Genomic DNA, 26,388 nt, shown 5'->3' on the forward strand with positions numbered 1-26,388 from the left:
TATTGCACTGTCTACACAACTACAGTACATATATTGGGCTTGATTCACAAAGCGGTGTTAACCTACTTAGCATGTCTAAAGTTTTTAGACGCGCTAACCAGGGTGCTAAGTAGGTTAGCACCGGATTTCTCAATCAGATCGCACGCTAACTTCGCGCGCGCAAAGTTTTACACGCGCAAAGTTCTACGCGCGCTAAGTCCCATAGGCTTTAATGGGCACTTCGCGCGGAGCGCCCTGCGCTCTGTGCAGTACGCGCGTAAAGTTTTACAAGCATAAAGTTTTGCGCGCGTAAAGTTTTATGCGCAAAAAGCTTGTTTAGACGTGCTAAGGGGGTTTTCACAGGCGTGCTAACAGTTAGCACCGCTTTGTGAATCAAGCCCATAGTGAATAAAAGTATGGTTTGTGTTTATGGAAATAAGTATGTGTGCCTGTGTGTGTGTACATGTATGGAGTATGTGTGCTTGTGTGTGTACATGTATGGAGTATGTGTGCCTGTGTGTGTACATGCATGGAGTATGTGTGCCTGTGTGTGTACACGTATGGAGTAGGTGTGCCTGTGTGTGTACACGTATGGAGTAGGTGTGCCTGTGTGTGTACACGTATGGAGTACGTGTACCTGTGTGTGTACACGTATGGAGTACGTGTGCCTGTGTGTGTACACGTATGGAGTATGTGTGCATGTGTGTGTACACATATGGAGTATGTGTGCCTGTGTGTACACGTATGGAGTGTGCCTGTGTGTGTACATGTATGGAGTGTGTGTGCCTGTGTGTGTACACGTATGGAGTGTGTGTGCCTGTGTGTGTACACGTATGGAGTGTGTGTGCCTGTGTGTGTACACGTATGGAGTGTGTGTGCCTGTGTGTGTACACATATGGAGTTTGTGTGCCTGTGTGTGTACACGTATGGAGTATGTGTGCCTGTGAGTGCACACGTGTGGAGTATGTGTGCCTGTGTGTGCACACGTATGGAGTATGTGTGCCTGTGTGTGTACACGTATGGAGAATGTGTGTGCATGTGTGTACACGTATGGAGTATGTGTGCCTGTGTGTGTACACGTATGGAGTATGTGTGCCTGTGTGTGTACACGTATGGAGTGTGTGTGCCTGTGTGTGTACACGTATGGACTGTGTGCGCCTGTGTGTGTACACGTATGGAGTGTGTGTGCCTGTGTGTGTACACGTATGGAGTGTGTGTGCCTGTGTGTGTACACGTATGGAGTATGTGTGCCTTTGTGTGTACACATATGGAGTAGGTGTGCCTGTGTGTGTACACATATGGAGTATGTGTGCCTGTGTGTGTACACGTATGGAGTAGGTGTGCCTGTGTGTGTACACTTATGGAGTATGTGTGCCTGTGTGTGTACACGTATGGAGTATGTGTGCCTGTGTGTGTACACGTATGGAGTATGTGTGCCTGTGTGTGTACATGTATGGAGTGTGTGTGCCTATGTGTGTACACGTATGGAGTATGTGTGCCTGTGTGTGTACACGTATGAAGTATGTGTGCCTGTGTGTGTACACGTATGGAGTATGAGTGCCTGTGTGTGTACATGTATGGAGTGTGTGTGCCTGTGTGTGTACATGTATGGAGTATGTGTGCCTGCTATCATACACATCACATAGCCAGGCACACATACTCCTCCATACATTTACACACACAGGCAGTGGGCACACATACCCTTTTCCTATACACACACACATACCATACTTTTATACAATGATACTCCATACATGTGCAGACATACAACACACAATACAGCACACACAAGCAGCATCTCACACAACACTGTCTCCCCTGCTGCTGCTGCGTGTCTCTTCTCATCCTTGCATTCCTGAGGAGGGGGCTGCTGGGAATGCTCACTCTCCTCTTGTAGGGGGTGCTTCAGTTCCTGGCTCGCTCCACTGATAACTCTGTTATCAGAGCTCTGATTCAGCTCTGCAGTCGGCATGGCAGGAGCTGGAACTAGGCACAGCATCAGGGAGCAGGAAGGAAATGTACTTCAGGAAGGTGCCGATCTTAAAGAGGAGCTGTTAGGTAAGGGGTCTCAGAGAAAATAAACACATATATCAGTAGCTAAAGATTGGCTGTACTTACATTACATATGCATTTCACTGTCCACGTTTGGATTTCACAGAATTTTTATATAGTATATGCAGAGATTGATGCTCCTGACAGCTCATGGCAGGTTCCATGTTTGTCTGTCGTCCTATGAAGCCAAATGTGTCGTCATGTCCTCCCTGCTTCCTGATCACAGAAAAGCTCATACTGAATAACACAGTGTGCAGTAAATATTAATTAGCCATGTGGCTAGGAACAATAGCGGACTCCTGCAGTGTACTCTGCCCGGAGATTTATCAGTGCTACACGCTGGACTGATTACAAGCTGCTGAAACTCTATCCTGTAACGTCTCATTAGCAGCCGAGGGGAGGGCCCCAGAATGCTTTGCAGTATGGTATGCGGCTTGCGTCCTGCTTGGGTCTAACAGCTTTGCTGATAAGCACACATCAAAGGTAAGAGAGATTTTTATCTTCAGTAATGCCTTTTTGGCTTCCTTCTAAACTGTTTAACACAGGAGAATAGAGGTTTAAATTAGCTTCTGCAGCCTGACAGTTACTCTTTAAGTATTCTTATTTTTTCAGCTAGGAGCTTGTCGCACCCCCTGCTGGCTGGAGCTGGAGGTGCGGATCACACGCCCCGCACTTAGCTAGTGACGCTAGTGTGTATATCTCAAACCCCCCCCCTTCCCTTTAGATTGTAAGCTCGCAAGGGCAGGGCTCTCCCCCCCTTTTGTGTTTTGAAAATTATTATACATTTTATTTATCATGTTACTTTTATCACTGTCATTACTAATTCTGTATTTTGTATTCTGTGTTTTGTATCATTTTTGTATTTTGTCACTAATTATGTATCTTGTATATTGGTGTACACTATTGTCTGTATTATTATGTACCGCATGTTCTTTTCTTACTTTGTACAGTGCCACGGAATACGTTGGTGCTTTCAATCAATAATAATATTAAAATGATTACCACTATTCAAAGAACATGTAGAAGTGATCATTGCCACATGGGCAGCACGGTGGCAGCAGCTGATGTCACGGGCTGTGTCACGAGACATGCGAACCACCATAGAAGAAAGGAAAAATGTGCACCTAGTGGTGATCATAATGGTTCAATTACGATTACGATTTTACGAGTATTATTATTATTGATTTATAAAGCGCCAACATATTCTGTAGCGCTGTACAAAGTAAGAAACAAACATGGGGTACATAATAATACAGACAATGGTGTACACCAAAATACAAGATACATAATTAGTGACAAAATACAAACAATGATACAAAAACAAATTATAGAATTGGTAATGACAGTGATAAAATTAACATGATGAATAAAATGTATAATGGTTACCAAGACACAAAACGGGGAGAGAACCCTGCCCTTGCGAGCTTACAATCTAAAGGAAATGGGGGGGGGGGGGGGGGCAGGAGGAGGGGTAGTATGCAGCAAATATATAGAGGCTGTGTGTATTAGGATACCTAGTAGGAGTGCAATTTGGTCTTAGGACAAAGGGAAGTGGCCTAAGGTAGCGCATACGCTTGTCGGAACAAGTGTGTTTTTAGAGAGCGTTTAAAGGCAACAAAGGTTGGCGAGTGACGGATGTGTTGTGGAAGGGCATTCCAGAGGAGGGGTGAAGCGCGTGCGAAGTCTTGTAAACGTGAATGTGAGGATTTGATTCTAGAGGAGGACAACAGAAGATCATGTGCCGATCTGAGATTGCGATTGGGTTTGTATCTGGAAATTAGTGAGGATATGTACCAGGGAGAGAGATTGTGGAGAGCTTTGTAGGTTAGGGTTAGGAGTTTGAACTGAATCCTCTGGTAAATTTGCAGCCAGTGAAGAGCTTGACAAAGAGGGTCGGCAGAGGAAGATCGAGAAGAAAGATGAATGAGACGAGCAGTACCGAATGGAGCGGGGCCAGTCTGTTAGAAGGTAGTCCACAGAGCAGTATGTTGCAGTAGTCCAGACGAGAAATTATAAGAGCATGTATTAACATTTTAGTTGTGTCTTGAGTGAGAAAAGGTCGGATGCGAGATATGTTTTTGAGTTGGAGATGGCAGGAGCTGGTTATGGAGTGAACATGAGGAATAAAAGAGAGAGATGAGTCGAATATCACCCCCAAGCACTGAGCTTTGGGAACTGAAGTTATGGGAGTGTTAGTAACATCTATTGTTAACACAACATTACGTTACGTACAGCTTGTGGGTTGGGCGACGCCGGCTGCCATACACATGCCTAATTGTTTCTGAGGTGATAGTTATCGGCCACTTCAGCCAAATTAAATCCAGCATGTGTACAAGGCTTAAGTGCTTCAGGAAACAGGACTGTATTCGACCCAATGAGTCAGATAGCTCAGAAAAGCTCTTTTGCATAGATAACAGATTTTTTCGTTGTACTGGAAAACAAAAAAAAAAGACTATTTTCTTTGCTATGTTCTATTTCTTAGCAGTACTACACATACAATTCATTATCTCATAAGTTTGTTTTCACTTTAGGGTTGCTTGAAACAACACTTTTGAATGAAAACACTGCTTTTAATGACCTGCAAGCATCAGTCTGAGCCAGCCCTAAGTTTATTGTTGATTACCTATGAACATCCTGGTTGCTTGCCAACAAGTATATTTCCACAATAGTCAAAAACTAATAGACCACATATAAATCATACAACCATCGGCAGGAACAAACACTGGTCAAATAAATCGTAAAACAAACACCACACACTACCAGTATATGTCGTTCCACTACCAGTAGTTTATTTAGTTATGATGAGACATCAAAGGTCACACGCACATGTAATTATGGCAAATTCAATAAATTTACCAATAGTTGCATACATCCATCTGGGTACAACTAAAACCAATTGGTTCACATTAAGAATTTCTCCCAATATTCCCAAGCTCTCAATAGATTGCCAAAGGTGTCACTGCAGCCATAAACAGCCTTGATTGTCACAACCCATGTGGCGGTGTCAGATAAGTGGTGCGCATTAATTAGATTGGCATCTGCTATCCAATCACCAAATGAGGCATGGCTAAGTGCATGTTTTAGAAAACAGAGGCCAATCCCCAGGGACGGATCAAGACCAAGTTGCGCCTGGGGCAAGGTCAGGTTTTGGTGCCTAAACTGCCATTCATTTTGCCGCCTTTTTAAGAATTCAACAAACTGCGCCTGGGGCAAGATACCCGCTCGCCCCCCCCCCCCCCTAGATCCGTCCCTGCCAATCCCTGCCGCAACTACGGCCTCAAAATACAAACTGACACCCCCCATGTGACCGGACAGTCATGATAACCAAATAAACTAGCTGTATAATAACATCAACCGCCTCCTCCCTATGTCCCCCCACAGATTAGCATGCCAGCACCTCATACACACATGGGGTCATCACCCCAACAACATCAAAGTGTGATTCACATAGGTTGCTAAATCAATAGGTAATAGTTGCAACTATACGCTAGCAATATCACAGTGAGTGCTAGTCGAACATTATGACAGTTCAGTCTCCTGCTTAGTATAAGTTGTAATTAAAAAAATTGCTGAAAAAACACGTCACCAGTTCCTTTCCCAGCACCATTGCAGATATCAAAGAAGGATTATGATATGTGTTATGATGAAATAAGGAACTTTTTGATTGTAAAAGACACACATATGTCCTAGAATCCAGCCATAAAGAAGGGCCTGGATAGGCGAGAGCAGGAGCTGAGGAAGGCCTCCCATGATAGGGATAGACCTTCTGTCAGGAAAGGAAGGGGTTAATTTCTGGGTGGGCTTGGCCAGGCGACCTGAGTCAGAGGGAAGGCGGGTCGGACAGCAGTGGCTGAGGACAGGAAGGGTGTCAGCGGAAGGGGAGGAGCCAGAACGAGAGGAGATCACAGGAGAAAGTTGGCTTCTCTGTGTGTTCTCCTGCTTACAGCAACGTGATGGAGGAGTTGGACAGCCTGATGGCAATGCTGAGGAGCGAGGCAGCGGCAAGAGGACCTGAATGGGTGGCACAGCAGATTGCGGAGAGGACGGAGGGCGCAGCCAGCGAACAAGCCGGGCGGGTCAGTGCACGCATCTCCAGGCCGCCGGAGCGGCTGAGTCCCAGCGCTTCCCCCGCAGGTCAGAGGAGAGGAGGTAGCCCGGGACAAGCTACTACAGCCCCCCCAGCAAGGAAGAATAGTGTGGCTGGGAGCAAAGTAGCTGGGAGTAAACGACCACAAGGAGACCAGGAGGTGGCGGGCCCAAGCGGTATGGGGCCTAGTGGCGGCAAACAGCGCAGAGGTAACCCCAAGCAGAGCGGAGCAGCAGCTTCAAACAGGCGAAGTGGTCTGAAGGATACTAGGGGAAACAAGGCGGCAGAGGGGAGGCGGCAGCGTGAGGCGGATGCCCCTACACCCAGGCAGTCCAAGCGATCAAAGAAGGACTCCAATCCGGGGTCTGGGAAGAAGGTGACAGCTGCTAAGGGGAAGCAAGCTTGCAGACCAAGGTCCAGTAGCTCTGATAGCAGCATACGGAGTGCGGCTGCTGGGCATGGCAGGTCATCTTCTCCGTCACCACCTCGTCAGGAAACAGCATCGGGTAGCAGAGGACGGTCTGGGCGCAATGGATCACTTCGTGGTCAGTCGGCTCGAGACGGGGACCGCCAATCTGAGGGGTCTGGTGAGAGGCGACTGGAAAGTGAAAGGCGCAGGAGTAACAACAGGGCCGCTTCCCCTGCGGTCGCTGCTTCCGGGAGATCGGATGGAAATGGTGGTCGGTTCGAGGCGGCAAGGCCAAGAGGGTCGGCTGATCGGGACCCACGTCCGGTGCAGCCAGGTGAGAGCAACCTTGTTGGAAATGTTGTAAATGATGATAACAGGGGTGATGTGCTAGTGAGGGGGGGGGAGAGTGCTAGTGGGGCGAGTAGCAGTGGGGGATCACTGTCTGTAGCACAGTCAGCAGTTACTACAGGTTTAGGGGACAGCTCATCATCGGCATTATCCCTCATTAATACCTTGCTTGTCGGCATCAGAGATGCCTTACAGGGGCCTAGTCGGACCCAGGTGGCCTCTGAGCAGTCACCTGTGGCAGCATGGATTCCTTCGGGTGTGGGAGGGTCCACAGCATTAGTGCCAGCTGGTGGGGTTACGCAGCCTGGGGGGAATGTGGTTACCAACGCGGTGGTCACTGCCCCGGCGCAGAATGCCCCAAAGGATAAGGAAATGGATACGGTGCGGCTGGCAGACGCAGCAAAAGGGGAGGTTTATCTTTGCTTTTCTGGACCGTTGGGTTTGCATTTAAAACAGGAAGTTAGGGAAAAAATTTGGAAGGGTGAGTATATCGAGATCTTCTCGTTACTGCAATTGGGTAAGTTTAACTTGGATCGGGTCAAGCCCGACGAGAGTAAAAAAGAGGAGGAGGAACGTAGGAGGTACCGACTCATTCCCCGGACGTTCCAAAACTGGTCACAGGCTTTTTCCATATATGCCAGTGTACTGGGGGAGAAGCAACCCGAGTGTTGCTCGTCCCTTTTTTGTTACCAGGAATGTATAGCGGAGGCCCACAGGTTATACGGAGGTTCAGCATGGCTGCGCTATGATGAACATTTTAGGCAGTGTAAAGTGATTCGCCCAACGATCAGGTGGGATCAGAAAGACATAGGCATGTGGATGCAGTTGATGATCCCCGGGACTAAGAGCAATCAGCCCTTTCAGGGAGCTGCCGGCAGCTCAGGGTCAGCTGGGCAGCCGGCTAATAAGAAGCCAGGAGTGTGCTGGAAGTTTAATGAGGGGGCATGCAGATTCGGAAGTTCGTGCAGGTTCAAGCATGAATGCTCATCCTGTGGTGGAAGCCATGCCCTTACCAGGTGCTATAAGCAAAACAAAGGTCGTTCCGCAGATGCTGCAAACAAAAGGGAGGACTCCAGTGATGGTGGAAAGGATGGAGCGATATCTAAGTAGGTATCCGGATGCGGCAGATGCGGATTTTCTGCGTAAGGGTTTTGCGGAGGGTTTTCATATTCCTAGTTCAGGTGTTCCAGGTTCTCATCCGCCATATCGCAATTTAAAGTCTGTTATGTTACGCCCAGAGGTTGTTTCTGCCAAATTACAGAAGGAGGTGGAGTTGGGCCGCATGGCAGGCCCTTTTTCAGAATCCCCGATTACTGACTTGGTGGTATCTCCACTAGGTTTAGTCCCAAAAAAGGACCCAGGATCGTACAGGCTGATTCATCATCTTTCTCATCCGAGAGGTTTTTCGGTCAATGACGGTATAGATCCCGAGGCTTCATCGGTTGTTTATACGTCATTTGACTCAGCAGTCCGGCTGGTCAAAAGGACAGGTAAAGGGGCTTTGCTGGCTAAAGCTGATGTGGAAGCAGCCTTTCGGTTGCTTCCTGTGCATCCAGATAGTTTTCGCTTGCTGGGCTGCTTTTGGGAGTCACACCTGTACGTAGACTGCTGCCTCCCGATGGGGTGCTCCATATCCTGTTCTTACTTCGAGCGCTTTAGTTCGTTTGTAGAATGGGTGGTCAAAGAAGTGTCAGGGTTAAAGTCAGTCATTCATTATTTGGATGACTTTCTTTTTATCGGGGGGCAGGCTCTAGCTGAATGCGCTTACCTGCTGGCCTCCATGCGCCAGGTGTGTGCGCAGTTTGGCATACCCTTAGCAGAAGAAAAGACCGAAGGCCCACAGACTACAATCAAGTTTTTGGGGATTGTCATCGACTCGGTCGCCATGGAGTGCAGGCTGCCTGGTGATAAGGTGGATGACTTGCGTCTCACTATTACCAGGACGCTCGGTTCAAAAAAGATCACCTTGCGAGAGCTTCAGTCGCTTCTCGGTAAGCTGAACTTTGCGTGCAGAATTATGCCCATGGGGCGTATTTTCTGCCGACGTTTGGCAAGGGCTACAGCAGGCGTTGCGTCCCCGCACCATAGGATCCGGTTGGTGGCAGAGCACAAGGAGGACTTGCGTATGTGGTTGGTATTCCTGGCTGACTTTAATGGCCGTTCTATGTGGATGGAGGAAGCTCTCGCAAACCATGACTTGGAGTTATTTACGGACGCCGCAGGATCTCTGGGCTTCGGTGCGTTCTTCTCGGGTAAGTGGTGCGCCGAGGCCTGGCCTGAAACATGGGAACCGTTAGGCCTGACGAAAAATTTGATACTGTTAGAATTATTCCCTATCTTGGTGGCGGTTGAGCTGTGGGGACCTTTGTTGAGGAATAGGAGAATCCGATTTAATTGCGACAATATGGGTGTGGTGCAGGCAATCAATAGTTTGACGGCATCATCACCTCCGGTGGTGAGAGTACTGCGTCAGTTGGTGTTAAGATGTTTGAGATTCAACATGTTGATGTTTGCAGTCCATTTGCCTGGAGTAGAGAATGAAGTGGCTGACGCTCTTTCTCGATTCCAATGGCAGAGATTTTGGACCCTCGTCCCGGGAGCAGAACGGCAGGGGGCTTCCTGCCCTCCGGCCTTATGGAAGATACCCGTGGGACAATAGGAGTTTGGATTTCTCAATCATTGTCAGCATCAACCTGGGCCGCGTATTCAGCGGTGTGGACGCAATGGGAGGAGTCGTGGCGACAAGTTGGAGGTTGCCAAGCAGATGAAGAAAGGTTGTTTTTGTTGCTGAAATTCATGGCGGAAAAAGGGGTTGCGGGGATCACCCCGGGGGTAATAGCAAAAAATTTGGCTGCATTATCGTTTTATTTCAAAGTTCAGGGTTTAACTGATGTTACTAAAGATTTCAGAGTTCGCATGGCATTGAGAGGTTTGAGGAGACAAGTAGTAGCCCCCAAGGATACTAGGCGCCCAGTTACATTTGGCCTGTTGATTTCAATTTTGGGGAAGCTGGGAGAGATATGTAGTTCCCCATACGAGGTTTTGTTATTTAGTGCTGCTTTTGTATTGGCATTTTTCGGGGCTTTCAGGGTGAGTGAATTAGTGAGCCCCAATAAAAGAGGGGTGGGTGGCTTCTTGGAAGGGGATGTGGCATGGTCGGAGACAGGAGTGGAGGTGCAGTTGCGTAGATCAAAGACAGATCAGTTAGGCGGGGGCCGGAAGATCACGTTGTTCCCCGTGGAAGGATCAGTGGGTTGTCCAGTGGCGGTGGTGGGTCAGTTTTTGAGGGTGCGCCCCCGGACGGGTGGTTCATGGCTGTGTCACGCAGATGGGGTGCCATTGACAAAATACCAGTTTGTGGCGGTGTTTAGGAAAACATTGAGCAGCTTGGGCCTTGTTGCGGCCGAGTTTGCATCGCACTCATTTAGGATAGGAGCGGCCACGGAGGCGGCCAGATGGGGGCTTCGAGATGATCAGATTAAGAGCATAGGAAGATGGGAATCAGCTAGATTCCAGTTGTACGTCAGGCCACAGTTGGTATGATGGGTCAGCGAAGGGGAGGTAAACTAGTGTTAGGTATTATGTTAGTTGTTCAGTTTTTGTTTATTTCAGATAACCCAGCTCCTCCAATCTTGGTTTGGATTTTCGGCCACTCATATGTCGCATGGGGTGCACGCAGAGCCGCTGTGCGGCCGGACGGCCGGCAGTTGGGTATCCCGAGAGCGACTGCAACTGTCCGGTGGATCGGAATTCCAGGCATGCAATGGGCCAAGGTATTGCCAGAACTGCAGAGATTCGTGGCCCTGGACAGGGCCCCTGAGGTACTGGTTCTCCATGTCGGTGGGAATGATCTGGCCTCAAGGACCACGAGGCAGATTATACAAGATATAAAATGTGACTTCATGAGGATGCGGTCGACTTTCCCACGAACAATTATAGTGTGGTCTGAGATTATTGGCAGAAGCCATTGGAGGTTGGCTCGGTCCGTTGACAAAATTAATCGAGCTCGCAAGAAGCTGAACAGGGAGGTGTCCCGGTTTGTGGTTAGGAATGGGGGGGTGGCAGTGAGACACGAAGATTTAGAGGAGGATTTAGATTTGTTTCTGAGGCGTGATGGAGTACACCTCAACGCCATAGGTACAGATTTGTGGTCCCTGGCTTTAGAGGGTGGTATTCAGCGGGGGCTCCGTTTGTGGGCTGCACAAGGGTGAGGTTTCTCCCTTGTTTGTGGTGGCGGGGCAGGGAGCCCGGAGGACGGTGGTTAATTATTGGAGGAATTCACGCGGGTGAATTTCTCAGGGTATCCGTCATCTGAAAGAGGTTAGTAAGGGTATGCAGCTGTCCCTGAGCCGGAGTTTGCGGCTGGGGGCCGGTTATATATATAGTTGCATTACCTACGTTTGTTAGCTTCCGGGGTTCCTTGTCCTGCAAGGTTTATACTTCTTAGGTTATTAAGAATTGTTTTATATTAAAATATTGTTCAATAAATTGGGCTGCATTGGCCTATTTTCTCCACGTCAATGGTAGTCCTTTGTATTTTTGTGAGGAAGTTTGGTGAGTGGGTAAAGGTTTGGGGACAGGTAATGGGATATTCCCAGATCAAGAAGGGCCTGGATAGGCGAGAGCAGGAGCTGAGGAAGGCCTCCCATGATAGGGATAGACCTTCTGTCAGGAAAGGAAGGGGTTAATTTCTGGGTGGGCTTGGCCAGGCGACCTGAGTCAGAGGGAAGGCGGGTCGGACAGCAGTGGCTGAGGACAGGAAGGGTGTCAGCGGAAGGGGAGGAGCCAGAACGAGAGGAGATCACAGGAGAAAGTTCCCTCCCACCCTCCCTTAGTTAGAAAGTTTTAGTTGGTTGTCATTGCAGCTGGCGGGGCAGGGAGCCCGGAGGACGGTGGTTAATTATTGGAGGAATTCACGCGGGTGAATTTCTCAGGGTATCCGTCATCTGAAAGAGGTTAGTAAGGGTATGCAGCTGTCCCTGAGCCGGAGTTTGCGGCTGGGGGCCGGTTATATATATAGTTGCATTACCTACGTTTGTTAGCTTCCGGGGTTCCTTGTCCTGCAAGGTTTATACTTCTTAGGTTATTAAGAATTGTTTTATATTAAAATATTGTTCAATAAATTGGGCTGCATTGGCCTATTTTCTCCACGTCAATGGTAGTCCTTTGTATTTTTGTGAGGAAGTTTGGTGAGTGGGTAAAGGTTTGGGGACAGGTAATGGGATATTCCCAGATCATGACAGTCTGTCTAAGATCTTCTTAAATTTCAGTGCACATTGCATAAAACAAACCAGTGTGAACTCAGTTCCTTGTCCAGAGCAAGGTGCAGGAGGTATGAATTATTATTAGTATTTATATAGCGCCAACATCTTCCGCAGCGCTGTACAGAGTATATACAGTGGTGTGAAAAACTATTTGCCCCCTTCCTGATTTCTTATTATTTTGCGTGTTTGTCACACTTAAATGTTTCTGCTAATCAAAAACTGTTAACTATTAGTCAAAGATAACATAATTGAACACAAAATGCAGTTTTAAATGACGGTTTTTATTATTTAGTGAGAAAAAAAACTCCAAATCTACATGGCCCTGTGTGAAAAAGTGATTGCCCCCCTTGTTAAAAAATAACTTAACTGTGGTTTATCACATCTGAGTTCAATTTCTGTAGTCACCCCCAGGCCTGATTACTGCCACACCTGTTTCAATCAAGAAATCACTTAAATAGGAGCTATCTGACACAGAGAAGTAGACCAAAAGCACCTCAAAAGCTAGACATCATGCCAAGATCCAAAGAAATTCAGGAACAAATGAGAAAACAAAAGTAATTGAGATCTATCAGTCTGGTAAAGGTTATAAAGCCATTTCTAAAGCTTTGGGACTCCAGCGAACCACAGTGAGAGCCATTATCCACAAATGGCAAAAACATGGAACAGTGATGAACCTTCCCAGGAGTGGCCGGCCGACCAAAATTACCCCAAGAGCGCAGAGAAAACTCATCCGAGAGGCCACAAAAGACCCTAGGACAACATCTAAAGAACTGCAGGCCTCACTTGCCTCAATTAAGGTCAGTGTTCACGACTCCACCATAAGAAAGAGACTGGGCAAAAATGTCCTGCATGGCAGATATCCAAGGCGCAAACCACTTTTAAGCAAAAAGAACATTAAGGCTCGTCTCAATTTTGCTAAAAAAACATCTCAATGATTGCCAAGACTTTTGGGAAAATACCTTGTGGACTGACGAGACAAAAGTTGAACTTTTTGGAAGGTGCGTGTCCCGTTACATCTGGCATAGAAGTAACACAGCATTTCAGCAGAAGAACATCATACCAACAGTAATATATGGTAGTGGTAGTGTGATGGTCTGGGGTTGTTTTGCTGCTTCAGAACCTGAAAGGCTTGCTGTGATAGATGGAACCATGAATTCTACTGTCTACCAAAAAATCCTGAAGGAGAATGTCCGGCCATCTGTTCGTCAGCTCAAGCTGAATCGATCTTGGGTGCTGCAGCAGGACAATGACCCAAAACACACCAGCAAATCCACCTCTGAATGGCTGAAGAAAAACAAAATGAAGACTTTGGAGTGACCGAGTCAAAGTCCTGACCTGAATCCTATTGAGATGTTGTGGCATGACCTTAAAAAGGCGGTTCATGCTAGAAAACCCTCAAATAAAGCTGAATTACAACAATTCTGCAAAGATGAGTGGGCCAAAATTCTTCCAGAGCCCTGTAAAAGACTCGTTGCAAGTTATCGCAAACGCTTGATTGCAGTTATTGCTGCTAAGGGTGGCCCAACCAGTTATTAGGTTCAGGGGGCAATTTCTTTTTCACACAGGGTCATGTAGGTTTTGAGTTTTTTTTCTCACTAAATAATAAAAACCATCATTTAAAACTGCGTTTTGTGTTCAGTTATGTTATCTTTGACTAATAGTTAACGGTTTTTGATGAGCAGAAACATTTAAGTGTGACAAACATGCAAAATAATAAGAAAGCAGGAAGGGGGCAAATAGCTTTTCACACCACTGTATAGTCTTGTCAATAACTGTCCCTCAGAGGAGCTCACAATCTAGTCTCTACCATAGTCATATGTGCTATGTGTATGTATCATGTAGGAGCTCACAAAATAGCTTTTCACACCACTGTATAGTCTTGTCAATAACTGTCCCTCAGAGGAGCTCACAATGTAGTCTCTACCATAGTCATATGTGCTATGTGTATGTATCATGTAGTGTATGTGTTGTAGTCTAGGGCCAATTTAGGGAGATGCCAATTAACTTATCTGTATGTTTTTGGGATGTGGGAGGAAACCAGAGTGCCCAGAGGAAACCCACACAGACACGGGGAGAACATACAAATGCCTTGCAGATGTTGACCTGGCTGGGATTCGAACCAGGGACCCAGCGCTGCAAGGCAAAAGCGCTAACCACTAAGCCACCGTGCTGCCATGCTTACTGTCCATTCTTAATCTGAATTAAAACTCCTATGAGTATAGCCAGTGAGAAGCAATGTTTTTCCAAACCACAGTGCACTGTACTTGCGGCGTATATTAAAGTTACCAATCCTCGGTGTAACTTGTCGTCTCAGTAGCGTGGTAATGCTCAACTAACTGCCACTGTATTTGTTGGGCAGGAGTCCCCCGTATGGTTAGCGGGGACTCAGGGCAGCCTCCCATTAGCATTTCACCGTCAACGCTGTAAGCAACGTCCATTGGGTGCGAGCCCGCTGATCCCGGTGAAGGGGCAGAGGGAGGAGAGTGGTCCAGCAGAGCGTGACGCAGGCCTACGTGACACATTTTGCCCTGCCCAGGGACTTCCTCAGGACGTTCTGCGTATTATTTGTACCCAGATGGATGTATGCAACTATTGGTAAATTTATTGAATTATTGAACTAAATAAACTACTGGCAGTGGAACGACATATACTGGTAGTGTGTGGTGTTTGTTATACTTCAACAATACTTTGGGATTCCAGCCACAAATAAAGGAACTAAATTTCAGAGAACATATGTATACGAGTCAACAAGTATCTTTGCTAATTAATATATTTGATTTTTTTTGTATCATCTATATTTCCTTAATTCAATAAAGAAAATAAATAATATAAAAAATAAATAAAGAAAGAGTTCATGGGATATGTGTTCTGATAATCTTATAAGTCCCTCCCTGTTGGGAAAGCATTGTTTGAAGCATTCTCAAATGCATGAATGCATAAAATATACCAATTTTATTTCAATTTACAGGTAGTCCCTGGTTAACGAACGAGATAGGGACTGTTGTTCCGTTCTTAATCTGAATCCGTTCTTAAGTCAGAACACTGCCATCTCTGTCCCCTTTGTCTCCTATGTGCCCCCCTTTGCCTGTCTGTCTCCCTCTGTGCCTGTTTGTCCCCTTTAGTGCCCATGTTTCCCCTTTGTGTCCATTTCTCCCCCCGTGCCTGTTTGTCCCCCTCTGTGCCCGTTTTTCCACCCTCTGTGTCTCTCTTTGCCCCCTCAGTGGCTCTCTTTGTCCTCCCACTGTGCCTCTCTTTGTCCCACCTCTGTGTGTGTCTCTTTGTCCCCACTCAGTACTTCTCTTTGTCCTCCCTCTGTGTATCTCTTTGTCTCCCTCTGTTCCTCTACTTGTCCCTCTTTTGAGCCTCCCTTTGTCCCCCCATGTGCATCTCTTTGTCCCCCTCTGTGTCTCTCTTTGTCCCTCCCTAGCCTCTCTTAGTCCCCCTCTTTGCCTCTCTTTGCCCCCCCCCCCCGACTCTCTTTGTCCCACCTCTGTGTCTTTCTCTGTCCCCCTCTGGGCCTCCCCTCTGTGTCCCCTCTTCCTTCAAGCAGCCGTGCTGGACTCACCTTCCAGCCTGAGCCCAGCACTGTCCATGCTTTTAGCCTCTAGTATACAGTAACAGCACCGCTTCCTGTATGTCATGTCATGTGACATACAGGAAGCAATGATCTGCACAAGAGTTGGAAGGTGGCGGAGAGAGGAGGATGGATAGCGTTGGACTTGGTTTGGAGGTGAGTCCAGCACTGCAGCTGCTACGAGGGACATGCATCGTCACTCGGGGGAAGTTTGAGGCTGCTTCTTCAAACTTCCCCTACATGGAAATTACATCATTGTGATAGGGTCAGCCATTCGTATCAGCGGGTCATTCATAAGTCAAGGGTTCTTAAGTCAGGGACTGCCTGTACTTCATTTTTCACTTTTGCATATTCATTATTTTGAAATTATCCATCAGTTAGCATTTCATTTGATGTCTGAATGTGACAAGCATATTTTTATTTTTATAGGAGAAATGGAAGAACTAGAAGCTCTTTGGCTAACTGGCATTTGCCACAATGAGAAGAATGAAGTGATGAGCAGCCAGTTAGACATTGATAACATGGCTGGAGTCTTCTACATGTTGGGCGCAGCCATGGCACTGAGTCTCATTACTTTCATAATGGAGCACCTCTTCTTCTGGCAGTTCCGGCACTGCTTCATGGGTGTCTGCTCTGGAAAACCTGGTCTGGTGTTTTCTATTAGCAGGGTAAGTTTCTCTGCAAATACACAAGTTGACATATTACATTTTTACAGTTAAAGAGACACTGAAGCGAAAAAAAAAATATATGATATAGTGAATTGGTTGTGTACTATGAATAATTACTAGAAGATTAGCAGCAAAGAAAATATTCTCATACTTTTATTTTCAGGTATATAGTGTTTTTTCTAACATTGCATCATTCTATAATATGTGCAGATTACACAACACTCAGCATTCAAAATGAGTCTTTCAGAGCAGTCTGTGAAGTAATGACCTCTCCTCTAGCAGAGGAAAAGTAAAAAGTCCAGGAACAGTTGAGATAATAGAAGTCAGATAACAGCCCTCTCCACGACTAACTTAGTCGGAGAGCTTAATGGCTTGTTTGCATAGAGATAACAACTGGAGTTTCTCAACTCTTCCTGTACTGGAAACAATAACACTGATGTATCTGATCTTAATGTTTTATTTCTTAGCTGTGCTACACATACAAATCATAATATCATCATTTTTTTTTCGCTTCAGTGTCTCTTTAAGTATCTGCACAGGTCTCAAGGTGATAGTGATGACAACAAGGGATAGTCATACAAATTAGTGCAAAGGCCTGTTGTATGCTGGTGTATGTGTTTTTTTCTGACATGCCAGGAGCTCTTTGGGTGTCTCTGACTGTGACCAAAGATTAAACTTTATCCCAATCAGTAGCTGATACCCCCTTTCCCATGAGAAATCTTTTTTTTTTCAAACTGATCATCAGGGGGCTCTGCATGGCTGATAATATGTTGGAACCATTCCCACGGTGTGATGTCAGGACCATGGTGCTGACATCACACTGTGGGAGCCTTGTTGCATTGTGGGAAATAACAGATGTTTCCAACTGCCATCAAAGCAAGCAGCAGCTACTTCCACTGGCATCATGTAACGATCGGTGTAACACAGAGAGAATCTGATTATTGGTGATCTGCAGTATCACCAAAAATGCAGACATACACCTGATTATTGATGATCTGCAGTATCACCGATAATCAGATATATCACTAACCTCTGGATACCTGAGTAATATGAGTGTTTGGTGCAACAGTAATACTTTGAGGAGAATACCTGGGGAACAGGTATCAGGGCAGTAGGCAACACTGTCCTGGAGAACAAGTACCTTCCAGTAACCTGGGACTCTCCCGCAGGGAGGAGCCAGGCTAGGGGTAGGAAGGACCAGAGCGTGAGTGACACCAAAGGCAGGATGTCACTGACTGATCTGTGAACTATCTCTTAACTGAGAAGATAGTTCTCGAGGTCGGGCAAGCCAGGTCGGCAACACACGGACAGACAAAGTACAAAGACAGGAGACTGATACGGTAATCCTAAGGCACGCAGGGTTTGGCAACAGAGTATCAGAAATAGCGAGGTACTGAATCAGTGATCAGAAGAGTGGTCAGGAAAGCAGAAAGTCATAACAGATAATAAACAATGGCTAGTCTTGGGTGTGAGCTCCGTGATCACCAACACCCTGGAACTAGTCTGATATATAACAGAATGGTAACACAAGTCCCTAGTCTTGGGTGTGAGGTCCTTGATCATCAACACCCTGGAACTAGTCTGAAGTATAACAGAATGGTAATACAGATTCCTAGACTTGGGTGTGAGGTCCTTGATCATCAACACCCTGGAACTAGTCTGAAGTATAACAGAATGGTAATACAAGTCCCTAGGCTTAGGTGTGAGGTCCGTGATCATCAACACCCTGGAACTAGTCTGATATATAACAGAATGGTAACACAAGTCCCTAGTCTTGGGTGTGAGGTCCTTGATCATCAACACCCTGGAACTAGTCTGAAGTATAACAGAATGGTAACACAAGTCCCTAGGCTTAGGTGTGAGGTCCTTGATCATCAACACCCTGGAACTAGTCTGAAGTATAACAGAATGGTAATACAAGTCCCTAGGCTTAGGTGTGAGGTCCGTGATCATCAACACCCTGGAACTAGTCTAAAGTATAACAGAATAAAAACACAGATTCTGACAAAAGGTCTGAGTGCTTCCACGTAGTGATCGCTACGGCAATGTAACGATCGGTGAAGCACAGAGAGGATCTGATTACCGGTGATCTGCAGTATTACTGGGAATACAGATGTATACCAGATTATGTGATCTGCAGTATCACCGATAATCCGATATACCATCTAACCTCTGTTCACCTGAGTAGAATGTAGTGTTTGGTGTAACAGTAACACTTTGAGGACTAAGCCTCAGCGCAGTAAGGTATACTGCACGGATTCCTTCCGAAGATCTGGACTCTCCAAGATGGGAGGAGTCAGGCTGCGAGTAGGAAGGATTGTCTAAAAGTAACACTCTGGAGGAAGTGTCACTGATAGAACGGGGAACCGCCTCTAACAGTGAGATCGGTTCTCGAGGTTGGACAAGCCAGGTCGTACACACACGGACAGATAAAGTACAATATCAAGAGGCAAAGGCGGAGTCAGGTACAGGCAGGGTTCAGCAACAGGGTATCAGAAATATCGAGGGACAAGATCAGAGTTCAGGAGAATAGTCAGGCAGGCAAAAGGTCATAACAGATAATCAAAATCAAACTAGTACTTTAAACTATCAACAATTCTAGCTAAGTGTAGGATTACAGCACCAGCTGGTCCCGGCACACTTGCGGATCTGACTACGGATCTGGGTGCTCCCACGTATGTGATCGCAACGCCAGACAACCAGCAACTGAATAAGCAGCAGAATATATAGTTGCTGGACTCTGCTGCCCCGCCCGAACCATTCAGCCAATCATGAGTCCTGCAGGAATCTGCCTAGGTGCACTAACAGACCCAGCCACACCAAGCACATGCTGCTGCATGCAAACAGCCGCTTTGCTGTCAGGACATGCGGTGGCTTTTCCGCGTTCCACCACACAACCAGCCGCGTGCAAACCGCCGCGTAGGACGCTGAGTCAGCCGCCTAGCTCTTGGCACACGCGGCGGCTTTTCCGCGTTTTTGCTCACAGGCAGACAACCAGTGAATGACCAGCACCCAGTATATATAGTACAGCGCTATCCAGCGCCTCCCCTAAGTGCTGGACCAATGGGAACTGGTTGCAACGTCAGCTGACCGCTTGGTCAGCTGACTCCCTTCTGGCTGTCATAAAAGTTCTGCCTCTCAGCGCGTGCGCACGTCCTTCTGAACCTGTGTGGACTATCAGTCCCAGCCACACCAGACATGTGTTGTGAACCACCCACCGCGCTGGACGCGGAACCAGTCGCACCCCTATCAGAGCATGCTGCGGTTTCTCCGCGTTTAGCCATACTATCAGATGTAGGCCCATGCTTGCAAACCGCCGCGTTGGACACGGAATCAGCTGCCTTGTTCTGAGCACACGCGGCGGCTTTTCCGCGTTTTCTCACAGTACCCCCCCCCCCCCCCCCTGAGGAGTGGATTTCGGACAGCTCCTACCCGGTTTCTCAGGATGTAGGGCGTGGAACTCCCTCTTTAATTCATCCGCATGCATGCGGCAATCAGGTACCCATGTTCTTTCCTCAATGCCATAACCCTTCCAGTGAACTAAATACTGCACTGAGTTCTGTACAATACGTGAGTCTAAAATCCACGTGAGTCTAAAATTTTCCACTTCATACTCAGGTTGGTCATCCACCATCACAGGGGGAGGAGGAGTGGAATCGATATGCACTGCTGGCTTAAGCAGGGATACATGGAACGATTTCACACCACGCATGCTGGCAGGAAGGTCAATGGCATAAGCAACATTGTTGATTTTCCTGGTTACTGGGAAAGGACCCACAAATCTGGGACCCAACTTGGGTGAAGGCTATTTCAAAGCCAAATGACGAGTGGACACCCAGACCAAATCTCCTGGCTGGAACTTCCACTCTATGGAACGTTTCTTGTCAGCTTGTTCTTTCTTACTCTGAAAAGCCTTCTCCAGATTCTTTTTCACAATTCCCCAAATGTTCTTAAATGACTTTTGCCAAGCCTCCAAAGCTGGAAACGGAGTGGAAGCTACTGGCAATGGGGAGAACCTAGGCAACCGTCCTGTTACCACCTGGAATGGAGAGAATCCAGAAGAAGAGCTTTTCAAATTATTGTGTGCAAATTCTGCAAACGGCAAGAACTTGAGCCAATCATTTTGTGCATCCGCAACATAACACCTTAGAATTGTTCCAGAGATTGATTTATTCTCTCGGTCTAACCATTGGTCTGTGGGTGGTAGCCTGACGAAAATGACAGTTCCATGCCCAACTGATGACAGAATGCCCTCCAAAATGTAGAAACAAATTGGACTTCCCGATCTGACACTATATTTTCCGGAATGCCATGTAGCCGGAAGATATGCAGGATGAAGAGATCGGCCAACTCCTGGGCCGAGGGGAGTCCTTTCAGGGGCACGAAATGGGCCATTTTACTGAATCTGTCGACTACCACCCAAATGACCGACATGCCCTCAGACTTCGGTAGTTCACCCACAAAATCCATGGACAAATGGGTCCATGGTTCACTCGGGGTGGGTAAAGGCTGCAATGTTCCCACAGGTGCCTGACGGGAGGGTTTACTTCTTGCACACACTGCACATTCTCTCACATACTCCTTGCAGTCAGTTGCCAATGAAGGCCACCATGCACACCTAGCAACAAGGTCCTGTGTTCTGGTGGCACCAGGATGTCCAGCATTTTTGTGGGAATGGAACATCTGCAATATCTGTAGGCGAAATGGCAATGGTACAAACATGACCCCTTCAGGCTTTCTTTCAGGGACATCCTGCTGGAAGGGACCTAAAGTTTCAGTCCAGTTCCTCCATGTCTCTGTGGCTGCCAATACCACTTTCTGTGGGAGAATAGTCTCTGGGTTTGAGGGCTGTGCTGTCTCTTGTTCAAAACATCTGGATAAAGCATCTGCTTTAATGTTTTTACTACCCAGGGTATACGTAATTATAAATCTGAATCTCGAGAAAAACAGTGACCACCGAGCCTGTCGGGGACTCAATCTCTTAGCCCCCTCGAGTGTAAACTGTCATTGTATGTTCTGCTCCTTCTAGCCAATGATGCCTTTCTTCAAAGGCCAATTTAATGGCCAGGAGCTCCCTGTTGCCTATATCGTAGTTTTTCTCTGCGGGTTAAAATCTACGGGAAAAATAGGCGCATGGATGTAACCTTCCCTGCAACCCAGAACGCTGAGACAGCACAGCCCCTACCCCGACTTCTGAGGCATCAACCTCTACTATAAAGGGATAAGAGATGTCGACGTGTCTCAAAATGGGTGCAGTACAAAACAATTTTTTCAGGGTGGAGAAAGCAGTCAGAGCCTCGGGGGACTAGTGGTTAGTATCTGCCCCTTTCTTTGTAAGGCTGGTGAGGGGTGCGATGACTGTGGAGTACCCCTTTATGAACCTTCTATAGTAATTAGCGAACCCTAAAAATCTCTGGAGAGCGTTCAGTCCCACTGGCTGAGGCCACTCCAAAACAGCAGAGACTTTGGCAGGGTCCATAGAAAGGCCAGAGGTAGAAATTATGTACCCCAGAAAGGCGACAGATGTTACCTCAAAAATGCATTTCTCCAACTTGGCATATAACATGTTTTGTCTTAGCTTGTGCAACACAAACCTGACATGATCCCTATGCTCTGAGAGATTAGCTGAGAAGATTAGTATATCATCCAGATATACAAGGACAAATTTGCCCAAAACCTCTCTGAACACCTCATTAATGAGTTCCTGAAAGACGGCCGGGGCGTTACACAACCCGAAGGGCATCACCAGGTACTCGTAATGCCCATCGGGTGTGTTAAAGGCCGTCTTCCACTCATCGCCCTTTCTGATCTGCACCAGGTTGTATGCACTCCCCAAATCCAATTTTGAAAAAATCTTAGCATTGGTGACCTGAGTAAATAAATCGTCTATCAAAGGTAATGGATAGTGATTTTTTACTGTGATTTTATTCAGGCCCCGATAATCAATGCTCGGCCGAAGGCCTCCATCTTTTTTCTTTACAAAAAAGAAACCTGCTCCAGCAGGCGACCGGGAAGGGCGAATGAACCCTTTAGCTACGTTTTTACAGATATATTCCTGCATGGCCAATTTTTCAGGCCCAGATAAATTGTAGAGATGACCTCTAGGGGGCATACAACCAGACCGAAGATCGATAGGACAATCGAAAGGGCGGTGTGGAGGAAGTTTATCGGCTGACTTAGGACAAAACACGTCCGCAAATTCAGAATACTGATCTGGCAATCCCTCCACGTGAACCTTGGTCTCACCCAAGGTTACATTCGCTAAACAATGATGAAAGCAATGGGAAGACCAGCTCGTTAGCTGACCAGTAGCCCAATTAATCTGAGGTGCGTGAAGTTGTAACCATGGCATGCCAAGGATGATCGTGGAGGTTGTCATACGTAACACAAAACAATGCAAATCTTCTCTATGCAACACCCCAATAGTGACTCCCACCTCTGGAGTCTGCGACAGAGGACTGTTACCCTGCAGACGGGAATCATCCACTGCAGTAACTTGAATCTGTGGTTTTTACCGGGGTGAGTGGAATTCCCAATTTCTTAGCAAATTCGTAATCCATAAAATTAGCCGCTGAACCTGAGTCAATGAAGGCTTCAGTGACTTCAGACCTATCTTCCCCAGAAATAGTACAAGGAAGAAGCAAACGTTTATCATCTAGGGGTAAAAATTGTACGCCTAGGGTATTACCCCCAACTACACCTAGGCAGTAGCGTTTCCCGATTTCTTAGGGTAATTCTGCACTCTATGACCCCCCTCTGCACAATGCAGACAGAGATGCTCTGCTATTCTGCGTTTACACTCCACCTGAGACAATTTAGACCGACCAATCTGCATTGGCTCAGGGGGAGGTGATGCGGGGGGAGGTGGAGTTACTGGAGGCGCAGCATGGGACACCATTCTCACGTGGTTTTTACCCCAGGGTCTGCCTCTGATAGCGCAGCCGGCGATCTATCCTGATGCCCGATGAAATGGCCTCATCGATGGATTTGGGTTCAGGCTGACTTAACATAAGATCAGAGACCTCGTCTGACAACCCTGATAAAAAACAATCTAAAAGGGCAAAAGTATCCCACCTGGCCGATACCGACCATCTCCTAAATTCAGCAGCATAAACTTCAACCGGACCCTTGCCTTGACGCAAAAGTTTGAGCTTCCGCTCAGAAGTCGAGGCAATGTCTGGGTCATCGTAAATTACAGCCATAGCTTTAAAAAATTATTCTACAGAGGCCAGGGCCGGATGACCGATGGGAAGACTTTATGCCCAGGTCTGGGAATCGCCAGATAACAAAGTTTTGATAAATGTAACCCTTTGGGCCATAGTGCCTGAAGACTTAGGTCTTAACTCAAAGTATGATAACACTCTACTTCTAAAATTTCGGAAGTCAGATCTGTGACCAGAAAATCTTTCTGGTACAGGCATACGTATGTCTGTGCTAGGAGGGGATCGCACTTCATCCACAGCCGTCTGGAGGGTTTGTACGGATCCAGACAAGGCATCTATTAACGTCTGGTGGCTACCCAGCACTTGGTTGATGTTATCCATCGAAGTGGTTGTGTGCCCAGACGGCTGGTGAGCGCGTCCATTTGTATTTGGTCTGCCGTTCTGTAACGATCCGTGTAACACAGAGAGAATCTGATTATTGGTGATCTGCAGTATCACCAAAAATGCAGACATACACCTGATTATTGATGATCTGCAGTATCACCGATAATCAGATATATCACTAACCTCTGGATACCTGAGTAATATGAGTGTTTGGTGCAACAGTAATACTTTGAGGAGAATACCTGGGGAACAGGTATCAGGGCAGTAGGCAACACTGTCCTGGAGAACAAGTACCTTCCACTAACCTGGGATTCTCCCGCAGGGAGGAGCCAGGCTAGGGGTAGGAAGGACCAGAGCGTGAGTGACACCAAAGACAGGATGTCACTGACTGATCTGTGAACTATCTCTTAACTGAGAAGATAGTTCTCGAGGTCGGGCAAGCCAGGTCAGCAACACACGGACAGACAAAGTACAAAGACAGGAGACTGATACGGTAATCCTAAGGCACGCAGGGTTTGGCAACAGAGTATCAGAAATAGCGAGGTACCGAATCAGTGATCAGAAGAGTGGTCAGGAAAGCAAAAAGTCATAACAGATAATAAACAATGGCTAGTCTTGGGTGTGAGCTCCGTGATCATCAACACCCTGGAACTAGTCTGATATATAACAGAATGGTAACACAAGTCCCTAGTCTTGGGTGTGAGGTCCTTGATCATCAACACCCTGGAACTAGTCTGAAGTATAACAGAATGGTAATACAGATTCCTAGACTTGGGTGTGAGGTCCTTGATCATCAACACCCTGGAACTAGTCTGAAGTATAACAGAATGGTAATACAAGTCCCTAGGCTTAGGTGTGAGGTCCTTGATCATCAACACCCTGGAACTAGTCTGAAGTATAACAGAATGGTAATACAAGTCCCTAGGCTTAGGTGTGAGGTCCGTGATCATCAACACCCTGGAACTAGTCTAAAGTATAACAGAATCACAACACAGATTCTGACAAAAGGTCTGAGTGCTTCCACGTAGTGATCACAACGGCAGACAACCAGTGAATGACCAGCACCCAGTATATATAGTACAGCGCTATCCAGCGCCTCCCCTAAGTGCTGGACCAATGGGAACTGGTTGCAACGTCAGCTGACCGGCTTGGTCAGCTGACTCCCTTCTGGCTGTCATAAAAGTTCTGCCTCTCAGCGCGCGCACGCGTCCTTCTGAACCTGTGTGGACTATCAGCCCCAGCCCCCCCAGACATGTGTTGTGAACCACCCGCCGCGCTGGACGCGGAATCAGTCGCACCGCTATCAGAGCATGCGGCGGTTTCTCCACGTTTATCCATACTATCAGATGTAGGCCCATGCTTGCAAACCGCCGCGTTGGACGCGGAATCAGCCGCCTTGTTCTGAGCACACACGGCGGCTTTTCCGCCTTTTCTCACACATCACCCACCAGCAGTAAAGATGTCACCATATGTCAGTATGTAAACCAGGGAGAGGAAAGATTTTACAATGGGCAAACACTGACTAAATCATTTATACATAATTATTGTAAAAATTAAGCACTTTTGTTCATTACATTATTTTCACTTGAGTTTCTCTTTAAAGTTAGAGGTTTACACTGCTTGGTGAGGGTAAAAAAATCAAGGCAATACAAACAAAACATACAGACTAACCAACAAGCTCATGGTGAGCCAGAACTAATTGGAGTGTGTAAGGGGCTGCAATGGTCCAAAAAAAACCTTACTAAAATGCATGGAAAACAAAAGTTTGCTTTCATAAAACAGAAAGTGTTTGCAATAATTTAGGTTGGAGTGAGCTCTGAGATGTCTCCCAGTGCATCACTGCTGAATATATGCAAATTAACCATTGTCGTCCTTAGAAGCTAAACACACCTCCAGATCCGCTGGAATGCAATGATGTGTCAGCTTGTAATTAGTACAGAGCCATAATAATTCAACATGCATACTGTCACAAACGCTGTTGCTTCCTGCTTCACCTGCTGGTGTCATCACAAGTCACCAGCAGGTGGCTCTGTTTGCTTTTCATGGTTGTCTGCAGTTAACAGGTTTACCACCAGATGGAGTAACACGGGTTACACATGTCTCTGTTCGACAGGTGTCTGGCCAGGCTGCTGGTTTCTATTTAAGCTGGCCACTCCCTTCACACTTTGCAGATCCTCGTGTCAGTGTGACTACTGCTTGCTGGTCCACTTCCTTGCTGTGCTCTGTGTTTCCAGCTTGTCTGACTTCCTGTGTAAGTCTCTGGCTTACATACTATCTTGCCTTGCTCCATGTTTTCAGTCTGTCGGTCTGTGTGAGCCTTTGGCTTGCGTCCTATCTTGCCCTGCTCTGTCGCTTGTCTGTGTCCCAGATTAGCTAGAGTGTATTCATTTTACCCTGTTTTGAACATACATAGGTTAGCTTAGTTGCAGCTTAGTGTGTATGTAATATCGTAGGGGTTCT

The 26,388-nt window shown here is 46.9% G+C and overlaps 1 protein-coding gene across 1 annotated transcript in view; it reads left to right on the top strand.

Annotated features, from left to right (window-relative positions):
• The window catches only part of LOC137522100 (glutamate receptor ionotropic, NMDA 2B), a 1,475,416-nt gene extending 1,458,462 nt beyond the window's left edge, over positions 1–16,954 (top strand). The window contains exons 11-12 of the mRNA XM_068242127.1: positions 16,143–16,381; positions 16,898–16,954. Of these exons, the coding sequence (XP_068098228.1) occupies positions 16,143–16,381; positions 16,898–16,954 (296 nt within the window). The remainder of the gene's footprint in view (positions 1–16,142; positions 16,382–16,897) is intronic.
• Positions 16,955–26,388: the final 9,434 nt, after the last annotated feature.

The sequence above is a fragment of the Hyperolius riggenbachi genome, chromosome 6 (genome assembly GCF_040937935.1).
Source record: "Hyperolius riggenbachi isolate aHypRig1 chromosome 6, aHypRig1.pri, whole genome shotgun sequence".
Taxonomy (NCBI): Eukaryota; Metazoa; Chordata; class Amphibia; order Anura; family Hyperoliidae; genus Hyperolius; species Hyperolius riggenbachi.